Source organism: Lissotriton vulgaris, chromosome 6 (genome assembly GCF_964263255.1).
Source record: "Lissotriton vulgaris chromosome 6, aLisVul1.2, whole genome shotgun sequence".
NCBI classification, from domain to species: domain Eukaryota; kingdom Metazoa; phylum Chordata; class Amphibia; order Caudata; family Salamandridae; genus Lissotriton; species Lissotriton vulgaris.
The window spans coordinates 1,256,081,650-1,256,101,617 of NC_141694.1; the positions used below are offsets into that span (position 1 = coordinate 1,256,081,650).

General features: G+C 48.7%; 1 protein-coding gene across 1 annotated transcript in view; it reads left to right on the forward strand.

Moving 5' to 3' along the window:
- Positions 1-7,744: 7,744 nt before the first annotated feature.
- The window catches only part of LOC147708719 (uncharacterized), a 285,914-nt gene continuing 273,690 nt past the window's right edge, over positions 7,745-19,968 (forward strand). Inside the window, exons 1-3 of the mRNA XM_086925767.1 lie at positions 7,745-7,868; positions 9,248-9,346; positions 9,779-9,909. Of these exons, the coding sequence (XP_086781893.1) occupies positions 7,745-7,868; positions 9,248-9,346; positions 9,779-9,909 (354 nt within the window). The remainder of the gene's footprint in view (positions 7,869-9,247; positions 9,347-9,778; positions 9,910-19,968) is intronic.

A 19,968-nucleotide genomic window follows, 5' to 3' on the forward strand; every position in this document is an offset into this window, starting at 1 on the left:
ACCACTTAGAGAGCTTTCTAAGGTTGTCTAAGACCTCTTAAATCAGCATAAGAGTTGTCTGGAATGGTGCAGGGTGCCCACTTACATAAGTGGACATCATATACCAGGCCAGCTTCTCACACTGTGGGATTCTAGACATTGGCTGGAGTCCTTTGGGACCCTGCCCACCCTGTCTCCTCTGGTGAAAAATCTGTGCATTCTCAAGGATATTAAACTCCCCATGAAATCAGGACTAGAGTCACTGCTATGTGCTTTGCAGTTCTCAGATGGCTGAAAAAGATTATTTGGCTGATCCCTTTAGCAGCGCAAAGAACCAATCCAGGCCCTATTCGTATCCAGAGTATTGTAATGTGTTGTACCTAGGTGCTAACATGATTCGTGGTTCAGCGACCTTCAGGTGGTGCAAAATGCTGCAGATAGGCTGCTCTTACACTTACCAAAATCTGCCTCAGTCTCCCATCTGCTTCGGAAATTGCATTGGTTGAGGATCATCAAGCGCATTGAGTTGAACACCTTGGCTGCTAGGGGGTTTTCCCGTTCTGTGCTGAGCATACATGATCCCCATTGTTCATGACAAGGTCAACTCGTCATAAGCACAGGGCAGGTAAAACCCATGACGAGTTGACCTTGTCATGAGCACTGAAGGGGTTAAAGCATTGTGCTTTATGTTTAAAGCAAAATATGGCCAGGTCTGGACCTGGAACGCAAACCAGCCCTGGCAATTATGTCGGACCAGCCTGGGGTGGGGAGGGGGTGCTGGTGGGAAACACTGGTGCTGTGCTTTTTTTACAGGGGGATGATTTTGCAGCCCTGCTGCAAAACTTTCTCCCAGTAACAAAAACGACCCTCACCGGCCCAAAACCAGCACAAACCCCTCCAGCTCACTGGGAAAATGCCCACTATGGCCAGTCGGCCCTGGACATGGGTTAGGACCTCAATACATTCAGAAACTGGTGGCTCCCTACCAGCTGACTCGCTCCTTAAGATCTTCAAATCAAACACTGCTCTCTGTACCGAGGTTTCGTCTAACCCACATGAAAGTCCGCTCCTTTGCATATCTAGGCCCTAAACCCGAGGTCTTCAAACATTTGGATGCCGAGACCCCCCTGTCATAATTTTCAGGCGAAGGACCCCCTCCTGACAAAAATGTCTAAACTTGTAGGCAGGGCTACTGGAATTATGAGGCAGGTGAGGACCAAATTATGCAACAGGCTTGACGAAATTGTGTGGAAAGAAAATGTAAATAATGTTCTATGATGGTGCGTATTTTGGGATAGCATTGCTTCATTATTTTGAAATATTTTAAACACAGTAACACTGAGGAAAGATTTTACACCATCAGTACCAGTTTATAACCAAAATACAACAATTAACATCAGAAAGATGTCTAGTCAACCTTTTTGAAGGGTCTCCCACTCCGCAAGGAATACGTGCTGCCACATTAGAAGCTCACCTGGCCCTCGGGGGAGCAGCAAGGGTTCCTTCAAACCTTGGAGGTCTTGTGCAGAGTTAAGCAATTTACCCATGCCCCTTTCCTCTCACCCCCTCCCCTCCACCCCTCTCTTCTCTCATCTCCCAACCCCAGATCCCGCTCTCACTTTGCAGGCCATTTTCTTTCACCCCTTTTTACAACTTCTGAATTCTCCCCATTCAACCTCTCGCTTCACCTTTTATCACCTCTTGCTATTCTGTTTTTTCACTGCCCTCATCTCTAACCGCCTTTCACATTTATCTCATGGCCTCTCTGGCCCGTCACCTCCCGTGCACCTCAGCACTTCTCATTCACCTCAAGTCTCTCCATTCACATTTTTGTTTATTTGTATCTTACACCTCTCCAATCCCCCATTCATCTTTCACATCTTTCCTTTGTTCTTCCACACCTTCTTGAACCAACTTCCCTCTCCCCTGTTACCTCAGCACCAGTGCCTAATTTGAGCAGGTGGTTCCCAGTGCTCCGCACTGGCACCTAATTATGCACACTGGCACTATGAAAGTCTTCCACATGGTGGCTCTGTCTGTGTAATTTAGAGATGAGCAGAACAGCTGTTTATTAATTCAATATACACTAAAAATGATAAACTCCTGACACTCATGCTTATAGATTTGGGGGCTTGAAATAGTCTGAATAGTCACACTTGTACAAGTGTTATGGCTGGTAGTTGCATAGGTATTGTCATTGACTGTGCAGGCAAGGCACTGGGTGGGTGTTTAAAGTTGCAGTGGCCTACTGGTGAGGGCCATGGTGTATGTTGTATTACAAATTAATCACTGCTCAGCACCCACCCCAGTACCCATGTCGCATCAAATTATCTTTTTAGGTTACAGATCATCTCTCAGCTATCTTATCTCACAGTCTAACAGTAGCCCTCACCTTTTGCTCAAACTCATTTATTGCGTGTCCACACTTCCCTTTGGCACTTCACATTTCACCTCATCCCTGACCTCTTCAATCAAATTCTCTCACTACCTTGCTGTCCTCTCATCTCTCCTCACTGAGCATACGGGTCGGACCTGTATACGGGACCCGTATGCTACTCTCGACCTGTGCCACTCTGCTTATTGTTCCCAAATTCAGGAAGGCATCAATTGTCTATCTCGCTCTTTTGGTGAGGGCAACGCAGTTATGGAACTTGCACCCTCCTTTGCTTTGCTCCACCAAAAATCTATTATCCTTTAAAAACCTGGCTCTTTGCTCTGTAGGTTACCCAAATTGGCTGGCTCTCCTTCCCCTTCTGTGTGTTTCTCATTTGCCTTCTGCAGCAGATGGTTATTAGCCTCAGGACACCTTTTGGTAACAGTAGCGCATTACAAATGTAAATAATAATAGGCAGAAGCAAGGGATCCACAAGACCCGAACTGCGAGGGGGGTGCTAACACTCCAAGCCAGGGCTGGCCCTAGCACTGGTCGTATAGGGTGCACCAGTCTTTTTTGGTGCTCCCCTGTTTCCTCCTCTGTGAATTCCCTCACTATCACTCACCAACAATACACCTCATCTCTCTATAGCACCTTTCCGACCAACATTTCATTTTTTTTATAGCGCTACTCATAGTTTACTCACACTCCATGTGAGTGCACGGTGAGCGATGCAACCGTGTGAAAGTAGGGTAAAAGGAGTGATTGCAGGGTGAGTGAGGCGACCATATCAATTTGGGTGCGGATGTAAGTGCAGAGTGGGATGAATTAATGCATGGTTAGTGATGGGCCTTGTTTGAGTGAGCTACAGATTGAGTAGTGAGGGGGGACAGGTGAGTAAAGTGTCACATGAGTGCAGCGTGAGTAGTCTGCTCGTGTGCCTGCAGGGTGAGGTACAGGGTGAACAACGCAAGCGCATTGCTAGTGCAGAGTGATCACTGTGAGTGCAGGGTGAGCGGGTGAATGGTGTGAGTGCATGGTGATCAGTGTGAGTACATTGTGATCGCTGTGAGTGCAGGATGAGCGTGAAAGTGAAGGGTGAGAATGGGGAGTGAGTTGTCTGAATGCAGGGTGCATTCCCAGACACCTGAAGCGTAGTGCTTCAGATGTAAGTTAAACTATTGCTATTATGGCATTAATCAGGGATCGAGGGTGGAGAAAATAAATAATGTGCTGATCCTGCAACAAACTTCCAGTCTTATGATTAAGGTTATCTGCTCATTATTTTGAAGGCCCAGACGGTACAAAAATAAGCAGTCGCCTAAAGCTGTATTTTTAGCACTTATCTGTCCATACGTAGAACAGCACATATGAATAGAAAGCACTTTTAATTGTGTTCTAGGGCTGCCTGAATGATCCATGACTGATAATTAAAGTCTAGAAAGACAGAAAGTCACATTACAAATCAATACATACTCTATTTATAACCCTATTTGGTGCCAAGACTTTAAACAATACACAGCAGGCATTTTTCTTTTGGCAACCCAACTTTATATTCCTTTTCATTAAATGCATTCTCACACTACAGCAGTAAATGAAAAAATACAAATGCAAGGAATAGGCAGAGGGCCCAGGGGGTACTGGAACCAGAAAAAAAGCTAAGCCTCGGTAACAAGTTTACAAAGGCATGTAAATATGCAACTGGTCTTTAACCCCTTCGATGCGTGTGACAAGGTCAACTCGTCATGGGCGTTACCTGCGCTGTGCGTGTGACGAGTTGACCTTGTCACGTAACGCGGGATTTTTGAAATCGCAGCGCTCAGCGGGAAAACCGCTAGCGCGCATGCAGTTAAAGACCTGTGAACAACTCTGGTGTGCTGTAGATAAGACTCCTGACACTGTCCAGCCGAGCCCCGAGCAGCTCGAGCTGCACTGCAGCAGCCCGGGCTGAGACACAAGAAGGGGGAGGAGGGGGGCTGAAGCCCCGTAGGCCTGGGCAGAAGTGTGACTGGGAATGCGCGACCCCCTTCACATCCCTCCATGGACCCCTGGGGGTCGCGCCCCATAGTTTGAAGACTCCTGCCCTAAACTGCGGAGCTCTCTCCCCTCCGCTTTAAGGAATTGTAATCCTCTCCTGAGCTTTCATAAGGGTCTGAAAACCTGGGTATTTTAGCTTATCACATCGGACCTGTGCATTATCCTGTGCCTGTAAACACTCTCGGGTAGCTGCATGCATTACAAATTGCATAATAATAATAAGGATTGGAAGGATAATATAGGAAGATTCATTTAACCAAGTTTCTGTGATGAATGTGATGTCAGGGTTGTTGTTCAGGATGGTTTTTGCCAGCTCTGTGCATGCTTGATGGCCGATCTACAGTTTATGAGCATGCAGTTTGAATTGCTGCTGCTTTTGGGCTTCTGGGAGAGGGGTACCATAGGTATTTTGATGTACTGTGCTGATGGCCTGGCAAACTGAGGAGGGTTAAGGTCTCATTCTACACCAGAAATCACCTGTATCTTGAAGGTGGGGGTGTCCAGAGATGTTGTAGGGTTGTATGTTTTTGCTAGATCCATCGTCTCCCTTAGAAACATCATACGGCTTGATATTTCGGCCTGTGAAATTGGTTATCGAGGGGAATTGTGTGCCAGCTGTTCATCTGGGTCTGAGGTAAACATAGGGGTTGCCTGGTGATGTTGGAGAATGGTCGGTTTGATTGTCAATCATATGCAGGGTGGGTTTTAAGAATCTTACTGATGTTGTTGATACCCTTTGATACTGTAGCGAGTTAACTCTCCAAGTGAATTAAACGATCAGTTATGCCGATTGTGGATATATAGTTTGATGGAGATAGTATTTCGAGTTGACTTTCCATGCCGAGTTAGGCATTTTTTCATGTCTCTTGAGGGTTATTTTTCAGTGGCGAGAGTAGGGAGCTGTTGAGGGTCGAATTGTCATCTCTGTGGGGATCTAGGCTCTAATTCCCTTAGAAGCACAAGGGGCAAGAGAGAAGTGCTATTTTCAGATGTTTCAGAATATGGTTTGACCCCTACACTGATAACACATGTTTATCTGCATATAAGTTGGCAGGACTAGTTCTCCACCATATAATGTAATTATTTTTATGGAGTCAGAGAAGTAGATGCTTCAAATTAACAAATTTGGAAACATTGTGATAGTCTCTACCCGATTATCTAAATTCAGGAACTTTCTGACTTTACACATTCTTTTCAGAGATACGGGGCATTTAGCTCACCACAGGAGCACCATGAGTTAGACATGATTAGGAATACCTAGACGAGGGATGTGCGGCAGTCTTATTAGTTTCAATTAAGGTCGAAAGTTACTGCTGTTTATTCATACATCCATGTTTCAGTGGTCAGAGCATTTATTATTGCATTGATAGGGTATAAAACATATCTAAAGTAGGCTAGCTGCATAAAAGATTGCATGTCACAATATTAACGACAGAAATATTTGCTACAAGAATATTATAGCAAAATATAAAAAAAGCAAATATTGTGGAAGTATAAATTGGTAAGTGCGGATTTACTATTAATTCAATATACATGTACAGTAAAGATACAAATGTCATAGGTACGTCTATGTGGAGTTTAACAAAGCTGAAATAATCTATAGTTATACCTTTATATACTTGTGGATGTTCTGACTGTCAATTCGTGCAACAAGTTTGCAATGCATAGAAATGGTCAGGTAGACGTTTTGCAGGCTCACCTACATCTAGACCTGTGTCAGCCCCTTTGAGGTTCCCCTCGTCAAGGACATTATAGATAATAAGCTTCACTGTCTAGGATAAGTGAACTTACTACTCTTAAAAAGAGACAAACAAAAAACCCAGTAACAACTGCTCAAGTCATTTTTGCAATCCTTCAGGTGACAAGATACCTTCCCCCAAAACTATCCCTCTTCCACACCCCAGACGCTGCAGTGGGCTCATTGATCACTTGTTTGACAAGCATCCCCTTTTCGAGGTGTAGCAAGGAGAGATGAGGAGTGTAGTGAGGAGTGTAGTGAGGAGTGTAGTGAGGAGTGTAGTGAGGAGTAGCAATCTTGTTTACAGGATTCTTTCCCTCATAAAGAATAAGCCCACTGAATTAGTAAAAAAGGCAAATGTCTTGATTCTCAGGTAGATTATATAATATTTCTAGATCTTATGATGTTCCTTCCACAGCGCTCAGGCACTTAGCATTTACTAAGTGATGTGTAAACACTTGATCTGAGTAATTTTGTGGTATGCTTTGAGTGCACCTGTGAAACATCTGATTAAATAATATCCTAAGTGCTCATCGCTGCCATGCGTTACTCCATGCAACATACACATAAATGGTATGTGCTTTGGTCTGCATAGACCATCTATCTTCAAACACACACTGCACTCATTTCAGTATGGCAGTGCAGATACTCCATGCAGCACACACATACATGTATTGTGCATTGGGCTACTCAGGCCTTCTACCTTCTGACACTGTATTCAAGGTTTACTGATGATGGTCTCCCAACTGCAGTCAAAGACATCATATTCAGGGATTTTTGGCACCGCAGTTAGGGGGATCTTTTATAAAAAGTCACGCAGCGCAGCCCCCAGCGAGGCTGTTCTACGTTGCGTGACAGAGAGGGAGCAGGAGAGGGGCTCTCTCCCCCCCTTTCCCTTGTGCCGGCGCTAATTTCAGCAGCTGTGCACCATGCACACACCTTAGCGCTGCAGCGCTAGGGTGCGTGCATGAGTGTAGCATAGGTTTTGTACAGAAAGGGTACCCTTCCTGTACAAAATACTATGCTAGGCATGATGCAAAGCTTTTCCCACTTTGCATATGTGCAGCATGCATGGAAAGTTGGAAAAGCGTAGAGAAATGAAAGCCTTCCTTCTGTTAGTGCCTCCATTGAAGGGGTGTTAACTTTTGGTGCAAAACCATGTTTACAAATCTTTGTAAATATGGTTTTGCATCAGAAGGCTTGCGTTGTTGAATGAGAACGCCCATGTACCACTCATGTAATGCCCCCTCAGTTCAAAGTAACGCAAAGCGGAGCATTGCGCTGATTTGCGCGACTTATACGGTGCTTTCCAGCACAAATCAAGTTTTGCGCTGGAAAGAAAATAGCAAAAAGAAGTATTCATGCTGGTTAGCACCTCTTTAGTGGCGCTAAACCAGCGCAAAAGGTTTGAAAATCTCCCCCTTAGTATATGACAACAGCTATGTTCCAAGCCTCAAGTTTAGATATTACATTCTACAGAATTAAAGATTATGGTCTGTCGGTTTGATACTAGGGATTGTTTTTTTAAAGTAGTCGGTCTTCATTGCTAACCGATCTCCCATAATCTTGAACAGCTGTCTGAGTTCACAGACGTGGAGATAGTCGGCTGCAGAGTGATGGTGGAGCTTGCTCGCTGGCTTCCCAGCGTGGTACTTAGGAACATCCTGGATCTTTTTGAGATGGAGGCCATCCCACATCCATATGTTGCGTTGTGCCTCAAACAAGTCATTCAAGGTCACGGTAAGTTGCCTGGCATTTGAGAGATCTTTACATCAGGGAAGACCATGCTAAGTGAAGTGGGAAATGGATTAAGTTCTGTTGGACACTATTGGTACAATGATCACACAATCCAGGATAGACGATATTCAAAGCACAATGGGGTAGTGATAGCTACAGACATGGGTCTCCGGTTAGGAGAGTACAGCACTGTGAAATCTCAACCTCAGTAGTTCTGGCAGTTAAACTTAGAAACATATGGGTTAACAGCAGATAAAGACTGTTGGGCCGTCAGCCTGCTTACTGCCTGGTTCTCAGAAATGTATAATCCAATCTGGTTCTCAGCTTCAGCTTTTCCACTTTTATTTGCTTGTCTCACTTGAACATTTTAGATTAAGTTACTGATCCATACAATTTCTGGCAGAATTTTACTCCGCATATTTGGTACTCTCTCTGTGATATCATTGTTACTCGTTACCCCCTCCCCTTCCACTTCAGTTTTACTTTCTGACCTCTAACTTTGGGGAAATTGATGCTCCCAGGTTCAGGGCCTAGGGAATTCATGAGCAACCCTTCTAACAAGTATGGCCTCTTGTACTTGAAACACAAGTAACCAGATACTACTGTGAGATCACAGAATAAAAATATCCTCCTTTTAGACTTTGACTCTCAGGGAATTGGCTGTCCTTTTCCCAGAATCTCCTACAAGGAAACACAGCCAGTCTCCAGAAAGGACCTAAGCAAATACTCTTCTAATCTTTGTGTGCCGCCTGTGTCAGATCAAAGGAAGCCCAAAGGCTGCACCCTCTCTCTGTTGGGCCATCCATCTCACTTCAATGTACACCCCAAGGCTCTCCCTTTATATTGTCCCACCCATGTCAGTTCAAAGTACATATATTGGATCCAAATGGGGAAGGACCATATCACTCCCATGTACCTATGTTATTTCAATTGGTGTTATGGTCGTTGGTGCAAATTGGTAAATCCTCCTGAGTATGAGGATGAATTCAATGAATGGTTTCCGTTGCTCCCTGGGCGGGAGGGGGTCACCAATTGCACTCCTTTGAGCATGATAAGGCATTAAAGTATAAAAAGAACACATCTTTGTATTTTTGACGGAGCAGCAAATAATAAAATTGATTTGGAAAATAATTTAAAAGAGTGAATAATTTATTGAAATGTAAATGAGTGCAATTGGAGACGTCCTCCCACCCAGGGAGCAACGCAAACCATTCATTTCAAAGTACATCCCAGTTCTAAGGTCTTTCTGTTGTATGTTTCAGTTTGAAGGGCACTACAGGACTCCCATCTCTGCTGTGGCACCTGTGTACACCCGGGCACCACAGGCTTTTGCCTCCACTATGCAACCAGTCTGAACTGTGTTTTTTGTTGTCACCTCACAGTGTCCACAATGAAGTATTCTGAGGGTTTAATCCTTGAACGCTTTCTGCCCATCATGGAGAAAGCAAGAACTTTCACTCACTGTTGGTATTTCTGCCGTGGTAAGTATAAACTAGTATTAGGAAGCTTCTCAGTACCCACTACAAGAATACTTGCAATTTTTCAGAAAAAGCCAGGGATAATTTTATATAATTGTATGTATCATTTTAATCAACAGCCGCAGAGTTTGTCTGAGAATTTTTCCAAAATCTTCTGGGTGTTGAATTCATCTCTGAGAAATTATTTCGCTTTTCTTCATAAAATGGACAGATTCTGTACATTGTATGTAAAATTGATATGCTCTGTATTATTTTGAGCAACAGCTGAGGTATTAGAATGTGTTAAAAGTCATTAAAAACTGCCCACCCTCCCCTTGATTTTTATGAACCACAAGCATGTATTCTGGGGAAGGGGAAAGTTGGTAGGGCTAAGGGTGTGTATAGACAGAGTATAAGAGGGCAACTGGGCAGAACTGATTTGTATTTTCTCTGCAGCCTTTGAATCCTTAACTTGGGCATTTGCTCAGAGCACAGACGCAAAGCTTGTTCCACAATATTTGAAGGGCTATGTTATCTGCAAGATCTATCTTGACATACCGTGCATGAACACCAAGGAAAAGTGCAAGGTAAGTTTTCAAGTCAGAATGGATTCTTGAGAGAGACAAAGCATGCTACTATTATCTACTGAGACACCAGTACCACATACTTTACAAAAATGTGCAAAAGTGCCAAATATCATATCCCTTTTATCACCACGGATCATTTGAGGAAGAGGCCATGATTCACAAAAGACGGAGCCTTGTGAGGATCATGATGCCCCTCTCTCTGCATGAACAGTAGTAATAAATAGCATGTAGCTGTCACTGAGTGAGCATCTATGGTGCTTCACTGAGAAACACTAAACAGGTATGGGCTGCTACTACTGGAAGATGGCTCAGATTGATACCATGCGGTTGGTTACTGTCTGTCTTTAGTAGCAAAGTCAACAAAAGACTTTGGACTTGAATTCAACCCCAATTAATTACCAATGGTTTAGATTAAATCTAGCACTCCATTCATCACTTTTTTTCTAAGTGAGACGGCCTAAGTGCTTATCATGATGGCTGCATCAAAAAGGGGACGCCCTAGTCCATTGTGCCATAGGCCATATTCAGAGCGGCACTAATGAGGCCCAGTCATTCAGACATTGTTCTGAATTTGCATATACTCACATTCAGTGCAAACATACTAGCTTCAAATGGAATGTTCCTATTGTAGAAGGACCGAGGCTGATTTGCAAACTGTTGATCATTATCTGTAGTGGCAAACCGAGCAAAAGAGTGATGGATTAGAATGCAACCAAAAGTACAAATGATTTAGGTTAATCCATTCTACCCATCACGTCTGAACTTACTCGTAGGCATATGCCATGCTGTCTTTCTTGTGTAAAAGTTGTCACAATACTATTTAACCATACCAGAAAGTAAGACTTTAACTAGCACATGCATCAAGGTAGGCTTTTGCGATTCCTTAATTGCGATTATTAAGGAATCGCAATTAAGGAATCGCAAAAGCCTATGCATGTAGGAATTGCTATAAAAATAGCGATTCCTAAACATTCCTCAATTGCGAGTCGCAATTAAGGAATGGTTTCCCATTCATTCCTATGGGCCTACAGGCCCATGGGAATGAATGGGAAATTGCGCATGCAATTACAAGGGTGCAAGGGTGTCAAAAGGACACCCTGTTGCACCCCTGAAGTTGATCTGTGCACACATGTTGCGCACACACATGCCCCAAGGACATGTGTGTGTGTAACCTACAACTTTGAAAAGTGCACTTTAGTGCATTTTTCAAAGTTTTCTCTATTTACCATCTGGTATAATTTCTCTGTAACTAGGGGACCCAAATAGCGAAATCGCTATTTTGGGCCAAAAAGGGGGGCAGCACAGACCACAGACTAGCTTGTTGGTGTGAAAAAGGCCGCTTTATTGGAAACAGGTGCACCTTACATACAAGTTCCCTTGGCCTGTGCCGTACAAAACTAAACCTCACTTCCTACTTTACCCCCCACCCACTCCCCTAAACATGTTCCCCCTGCAACAATTGTAAACATAACTTGCAATTTATTAACCTTTCTACAACTGCCTAACTAGGTAAACTTCTAATGTTCTTTCATAACTATAACTATACATCATATTACCACAACTGACCTAGAAAAAACGCCCCAAAGAAACATAGCGCACCAATCCAGCACCTGTTCCAGTGACAACCCCATTACAAACTTCCCCCCGATGCACCTGCTCCCAAGAAAACTACCTAGCTGAAAAAGTAATGAGCTATCCAACAACAAACCCCGCAAAACCAGCTGGAAGCTCGTTCCCTAGGGAGGGAGGGCAGGACAAAGCTAAACTGCCCAGTGTCCTCCCTGACCGGCTGTTGTGTCACAAACACCAAAATGGAGGCTAGTGACACAAGGTGGCCGGTTATAAAACTCCCAAGCCCAAAACTAGCCCAACCCAAGCCCTACAAGCCCAACGCCAGCTCAATGGAGCCCAACCAGCCCAATGGGCTCTGGCTGCCCCCTGACCCAAAAACCCCCTGGGGGACAGGCCTCCAGCTGGTTGGACACCACCCCAAAGCCCTATTGGGCCAAAAAGGGGGGAAGCACAGACCAAAGACCAGCTTGATGGTGTGAAAAATGCAGCTTTATTGGAAACAGGTGCACCTTAAATACAAGTTCCCTTGGCCTGTGCCGTACAAACCTGAACCTAACTAAATATTGTCTTCCTACTTTATCCCGCACCCCCTCCCCTAAACGTGTTCCCCCCTGCAAGAATTATAAACACAACTTGTAATTTCCTATCCTTTCTACAACTAACTAACTAGGTAAACTTCTTATGTTCTTTCATAACTGTAACTATACATCATTATACCACAACTGACCAGAAAAAAAGACACCTGGAAAGTCGACCCCGGCGGCTTTCCGACCCCCTCACTAGGACTCTGATGCTTCGGGTATCTGCACACGCCTATCGCTCTGTCCAAAACCTTCTTCAACTGCACTATATACAATTCCATGCCATAGCGGGACATATGCAACCCATCTTCCCTGAAGAAATACACTGCCGCATAGCGCAGCTCCGGATGTTCCCTCCTTCCAAACCCTTCTTTGTCACAAAAAACTCTCATGACTCTATAAATCTTTCTTCACGCCCGTTCAGCCTCTTTCCAACATCTCTTTGGTATAAACTAAGACCATATCACATGACAACCAGACCATTGATGCTGAATCTCCAGCAAATCCTGCTTCATTTGTTTCAGCAACGCCAAGCTTTCTCCCCTAAATGAATAACCAGAACATCCAGGCAAACTCCCCCCTTAACTACCTTACTCAGCGCTGGAAATAATTCATGCCACCTCATGCCCCCATTCCCTTGCCAGTAACAACGAAAAGCCTAGGATCCAATGCTAGATTAAAATTCCTGGTCTTGTCCCATTCATATCGCTCCGCTTGTTTCATGAAAGAGTGTCCTAAGATGAGGATGGACAATCCTGCTATGGTCGGTCCCGCCTCCGCACCTGAAAAGACACATATGTGAGACAAGCAACAACAAATCAAGCCTTCTCCTCCCTGAAACCCCACATCCTGATGTATGTCTTATAACAGTCCGATTTCCAGCACCCCAGTCACATCAAATCCTCCCTCCCCACCCCTTCTTTGCCGCGTCTGTTGTTGTGCCTATACGAAAGGAGTGCGCCCCAAACAGTCTGGTGTTCTCACCCATAGCGCGAAGGGCATGCCGCAGAACCCAAAGTAGTTGCGCCGCTGACACCCGGCTACCCTCGGCCCGTTCAAAAACCTCACCCGCCTCATCACTCGCCCTGGATGCCAGCATCTCACCCCGCACCGCGGGGCACACCGCCCGATCCGCCACACGTCCCATGACAACCCACTTCCCCACTCCCCGTTGACCAGACTTTGAGCGCTGCAATTAAACCGCCACCTCCATGGTCCGCAACTCCACCTCCCCCCACCGTACCCCCTGTTTCCCTCTTGTCCCCAGGGGCTTTGACACCTGAAAAGCCCCAAAATACATCCACAACATTAGCATGGAAAACAGAATAGCTTCCTCTCTGTTGCGGCAAATCTCCGGTATGAGCCTTATCAAGCCGACAAGAATCCCCGCCGTAACGGGCGGCGCTGTGAGGCATTGGCGCCTTGTTCCCGCGCCCATCCTTCCAATAAACATGCACCCAGTTCACCCGCCGATGGTGCATCGCCTCACCACCACTGACCCTTTTACCAGTTGAGCAACTCTTTCTCTCCTACTGATCACATCCCTGTCGGCACCGGCATCTTGCATTCGTCCGCCTCCGTGGCTAGCCCATGGAACCTCTGCCACTGTGAACAAGACAAAGCATCCGCTATGTCATTGTCCACCCCTGGCACATGCCGGGCTTGAAACAAAATGTCATATTCCAAACATTGCAGCACAAATACCCTAAACAACTTGAGCACCTGTGGGTCCCTGGCCGACTGCTTACTCAGGACATGTACCACCGACATGTTATCCACCTTAAAAATCACCTTTTTGTGTGCCAGCTCCCCTGCCCACACCGTCACCGCCACCATCAGGGGAAACCGTTCCAAAAATGCAATGCTCCTTCCCCAGTTCTGCCACCGTGGGAGCCAAACATCAGCGCACCAGTTCCCCTGCCAATACATTCCAAAACCACTTACCCGGCCGCGTCCAAGGAGATGGTCGCGTCCAATTCCAACTCCTCTGGGGGGGCCAAGGGAATACCATTAAATCATTCCAAGAACGCACGCCACATGCGCAGGTCTTCCTTCGTACCCACCGACAGGCGCATATGATGGTGCGGTAGTGTCAAAGCGGACAGGGACACGCCCAGACGTCTGCAAAAGGTTTGCCTCGCTCGCACCACCCGGCAAGCAAAGTTCAAGTGCCTTAAGAGAACCTGCACTTCCCGTACCGTTACCTTCTGCTTGGCCAACATGGTGTCAATCAACAGCAGAATATGCACCTTCTTATCTCCCAGCAAACGGGTCTCCGTGGCTACAGAGTTTAGTTCTATACCCAGAAATGACAGCCCGTGCTTGGACCTTGTGTCTTCTCTGGTGCCAGGGGCACACCCAGGTAGCCCATGAGCTCTGTAAAATAGTCCAGCTGCTGCTGGCAGTCCACCGAACCAGGCAGTCCCACCAGGAAAAGTCATCCAGGTAGTGCGTCACCGTCTCTTTGCCCATGTGCCACGAAAAAAGCCATAGGCATAGCCATTCTTGGGGAGCCGCCTCTCTCCCCATGTCACCCCAACCCCCTCAACTGCCCCTTCCCCCTCCTCCGTGCTGTCAATAATCAAGGGGGAAGACCCCCCGCTGTTCACCATGGCGGGCACGTCCCCCCCACCGCTCCACCCCTGTTCTGGGACCAAGGCACCTCTCTTATTGCCACGTTTCCTCTTGTGGGCGCCACCCCCCCTCGCCCGTTTCACCTCTGCGTCCCCTGCCCCTCCCTGGGCCGTGTCGCCCCCTCCCTAAACACCAAGGTAGGCCACGCAACAGCGCCCCGCTTCCCACCCCGCGGGCGTTTGACAGGCGATTGCCACTCGCTGCCCTCCTAGAGGGTCTCACCATCACGTCGGGCCGCAGCATGTCAGTGCGGTCCGCATCCTCTAAGAGGTGGATGGCCTCTAGGACATGCGGATCCTCCACGTGTGCTATCCCTCTCTGTCAATGGGCCCCGTGCAGAGACGCTCCTCAGATCTCCTAGCTGACACCATTCACCGTCCCTCACAGCTGGTGACCAACAGCTCCCGCTGCCACTATCACGAGAAACGCACAACAGAACTCCACCACACCCACCACAAAGCTAAACAAAGCTAAAGTCAACAAAGCTAAACTACCCAGTGTCCTCCATGACCTGCTGTTCAATCAGTCATTTGTTACATGCACTACATACCCGCGGTGTAGAAAGAGAGCCATCTGTTGAGGTAGGCTGGGCCGGTCTTGTGGAGGGCCTTGTGTGCGTGGATGAGGCGCTTGAAGGATATCCTCTTGTTGAGGGGGATCCAGTGCAGGTTTCTCAGGTGGGGGTATGTGGTGATGTGACCATGTCGTGGTACATCGAGGATCAGTCATGCCGAGGCGTTTTGGATGCGTTGTAGTCGATTGATGAGCTTGGTTGGGGCTCCCGCGTAGAGGGCATTTCCGTAGTCGAGTCTGCTGCTGACGAGGGCCTGGGTGACTGTCTTTCTTGTATCTGTCGGGATCCATTAGTAGATCTTGCGGAGCATGCGGAGGGTGTTGAAGTAGGAGGAGGAGACATCGTTGACTTGCTTGGTCATTGAAAGTGTTGAGTCGAGAATGATTCCCAGGTTGCGTGCGTGGTCAGTGGGGGGGTCAGTCTGCCCCCAGTGGCGTTGGCCACCAGGAGTCGTCCCAGGCTGACGGGTTGGAGCCGAGGATGAGAACCTCCGTCTTGTCTGAGTTTAGCTTCAGACGGCTAATCTTCATCCAGTCGGCGACGGCCTTCATTCCTTCATGGAGTTTGGCTTTGGCATTGATGGGGTCCTTGGTGAGGGAGAGGACCAGTTGAGTGTCGTCGGCGTAGGAGATTATGTTGAGGTCGTGCTGTTGGGCGACGTGTGCAAGAGGGGCCATGTAAATGTTGAACAGTGTCGGGCTGAGGGAGGATCCTTGGGGTACGCCACAGATCTTGGAGGCTTCGGAACGGAATGGGGGGAGGCGGACGCACTGGGTTCTGCCGGAGAGGAAGGAGGTGGTCCATGCCAGAGCCTTGTCTCGGATCCCTGCGGCGTGGAGCCGTTTGCTTAGTGTGCGGTGGCAGACGGTGTCGAAGGCGGCGGAGAGGTCTAAGAGGATGAGTGCTGCAGTCTCCGCATTGTCTAGCGGGGTCCTGATGTCGTCGGTGGAAGCGATGAGGGCGGTCTCTGTGCTGTGGTTGCTGCAGAACCCTGACTGGGAAGGGTCCAGGATTCTGTTCTCTTCGAGGAATCAGGTTAGCTGTCTGTTAACGATTTCCTCAATGACCTTGGCCGGGAAGGGGAGCAGAGAGATGGGTCGGAAGTTCTTGAGGTCTCTTGGGTCTGCCTTGGGTTTTTTGAGTAGGGTGTTGATCTCAGCATGTTTCCAGCTCTCTGGGAAGGTCGCGGTCTCAAGGGAGAGATTGATGACGTTGCGTAGGTGGGGTGCGATGGAGCTGACTGCTTTGTTGAAGACGTGGTGCGGGAATGGGTCCGACGGAGAGCCGGAGTGGATTGTGCTCATGGTCTTGATGGTGTCATTAACGCTCACGCTGGCCCAGGCTAGAAAGGGTACGTGGTCGATGGTGTGCGGAGGGTCTATTGTGTTGCTGTCAGTTGGGGATGTCTGGGTGTTGAAGCTGTCATGGATGTCTGCTATCTTGGGGTGGAAGAAGGTGGTGAGGGAGTCGCACAGGGCTTGCAACGGCAGGATGTCGTTGGTGTTGGAGCTGGGGTTTGAGAGTTCCTTCACGATGTTGAAGAGCTCCTTGCTGTCGTGTGCGTTGTTGTCGAGGTGGTCTTTAAAGGAGGTCTTTTTGGCAGCCCTGATGAGGTGGTGGTGGTTGCAGATGGTGCCCTTGTGTGCTGCGTGGTTGTCCAGAGTTTGTTCACTGTGCCATTTCTTCTCTAGTTTCCGACAGGCTTGCTTGGAATCTAGGAGTTCTGCGGTGAACCAGCTGGCCCTCTTGCTGGTGTCTCTGTGGGGGGTTTTCTTCAGCGGGGCGAGGGTGTTGGCGCAGTCCTCGATCCAGCATCTGAGGTTGTGGGCAGCGACGTCGGTGTTGGAGGGTTCGGTGGGGGGGCTGAGAGCGAGGTTTGCATGTAGTTGGCCTTCGGTGATTTTGCTCCAGCGGCGCCGGGGGATCTGTTGGGTGCGGTGGTGTGTGGTGGGTTTCTGGAAGGTGAAGTGGATGCAGCGGTGGTCGATCTAGAGGAGTGGCTGACGGAGACATGCGGGCTTGAGGAGAAGATGGGGTCGAGCGTGTGGCCGGCGGGTTGGGTGGGTGTTGTGACGAGTTGTCTCAGTCCGAGGTTGGCGAGGTTATCCATCAGGGTTGTGGACGTGTTGTTGTTGTTCTCAAGGTGAAAGTTCATGTCTCCGAGGAGGATGTAGTCGGTGGAGGTCAGGGTGGAGGTGGTTGAGGTCTTTCATGCCGGGTGGTTCGTCGGCTCTGTGGCTGGTGTAGCTGCAGTTCCGGCAGGTGAAGGGACCGTGTGTGCGTTTTGGGGCGGCCTTGAAGCAGTTGTGGGTCCCTCCGGGGTTGAGCGTGTGCAGAGTGCTGGCGTCGTAGTGGCGGCGGTCGTCATGGTGGGTGCGGGGGCCAGGGGTTCTGGCGCTGGGCGCGGTCCAGGCACGAACAGGTGCAGCAAGCCAGTGGCATGTATGGAGAGGTGGGAGTGAAGCAGCTGGGAGGCGGGGCAGCGAATAGGCAGTCAGGGGGGCGGAGCCGCAGGGGACGCAGCAGCGGGGGCGGTGAGGGGTGACAAAGGAAACAGAAGGCAAAAGGGCACAACAATTGAGGGGGAAACGAGTGGCACAGAGGGCAGAAAGGTCACAAAAAGGGCAAAAAGGTCACAAGAATACAGGGGGAAACGAGTGGCACAGAAGGCAAAAGGTCACAAGAAGGGCAAAAAGGTCACAGAAAAAAGAGGGGAAACGAGTGGCACAGAAGGCAAAAGGTCACAAGAATGGGTAGAAAGGTCACCAAAAATGGGCGGAAACAAGTGGCACAGAAGGCAGAAAGGTCACAGAAATGCAGGGGCAGCGAAGCAACAGAAGGCAAAAACTGGCAGAGAGACACGGGGGCCGCGAGGGGAGCAGATGGAGAGAACGGGCACAGACCACATACAGGCAGCTGGGGAGACCGACAACAGCAGTCACAGACAACAATGAAAATGCAGTCACTACAACGGGAGCAATGAAAGAAAATATAGGCAATACAATGGAGGATGAGCAAACCTTCGGCCTACCACTGGTCACCAGGGATCAGGCGCAAGTGGTAGCCTGCGGGTGGAGGAGGGCCTCGAACTTCTTCGGCAGTGGCATCTGGGCAGGGAGGCACAAGCGGTGCTGTGCGGAGGGGGAGCGACCTACCTGAAAGGGTCAAGGGTTGCTCTCCTCACCGCACAGCGGGCGGCCTATATGGGGAGGTTCGGAGGGAGGAGCAGCTGGGAGGCGGGAGGTGGAGGCAGCGAATGGGCAGCTCGGGGGGAGGGGCCGCAGGGGATGCAGCTGCGAGGGGCGACAAAGGAAACAGAAGGCAAAAGGGCACAACAATTGAGGGGAAACAAGTGGCATAGAAGGCAGAAGCTCACAAATAGGGCAAAAGGTCACAAATATACAGGGGGAAACGAGTGGCACAGAGGCACAAAGGTCATAACGAAAGGGCAGAAAGGTCACAAATAATGGGGGGAAACTAGTGGCAGAGAGGCACAAAGGTCACAAGAAAGGGCAGACAGGTCAGAAAAATCGAGGGAAACGAGTGACACAGAGGCACAAAGGTCACAAGAAAGGGCAGAAAGGTCACAAAAAATGGGGGAAACGAGTGGCACAGAGGGCACAAAGGTCACAAGAAAGGGCAGAAAGGTCACAAAAAACGGGGGGGAAACGAGTGGCACAGAAGGCAGAAAGATCACAGGAAACAGCAGAAAGGTCACAAAAAATGGGGGGAAACGAGTGGCACAGAGGGTACAATGGTCCCCAGAAAGGGCAGAAAGGTCACAAAAAACGGGTGAAAATGAGTGGCACACAGGCACAAAGGTCACAAGAAAGGGCAGAAAGGTCACAAAAAACGTGGGGAAACGAGTAGCACAGAGGCACAAAGGTCACAAGAGGGGCAAAAAGGTCACAGAAAAACGGGGGGAAACGAGTGGCACAGAAGGCAAAAAGGTCACAAGAAAGGGCAGAAAGGTCACAAAAACGGGGGAAAAGAGTGGCACAGAAGGCAGAAAGGTCACAGAAATGCAGGGGCAGCTAAGCAACAGAAGGCAAAAACGGGCAGAGAGACACGGGGCAGCGAGGGGAGCAGAAGGGAAACCGGGGGGAGAGACACGGGGGCAGCGAGGGGAACAGAGGGAGAGAACGGGCAAACCCACGTACAGGCAGCAGGGGAGACAGACAACAACAGTCACAGAAACAACAATGAAAATGCAGTCACTACAACGGGAGCAATGTAAGAAGATACAGGCAATACAATGGAGGATGAGCAAACCTACAGCCTACCATTGGCTACCAGGGATGAGGCGCAGGTGGTAGCCTGCGGGTGGAGGAGGGCCTCAAACTTCCTCAGCAGCGGCAGCTGGGCAGGGAGGCACAGGCGGTGCTGTGCGGAGGGTGAGCGACCTACCTGGAAGGGTCAAGGGTCGCTGTTGTGTCACAAACACCAAAATGGTGGCTAATGACACAAGATGGCCGGTTATAAAACCCCCAAGCCCAAAACTAGCCTAACCCAAGCCCAATGCCAGCCCAGTGGAGCCCAACCAGCCCAATGAGCTCTGGCTGCCAAGCCCAAACCTAGCCCAACCCCAAGCCCAACAAGCCCAACACCAGCTCAATGGAGCCCAACCAGCCCAATGGGCTCTGGCTGCCCCCCCGGCCCAAAAACCCCCGAGGGGGCAGGCCTCCCGCTGGTCGGCCG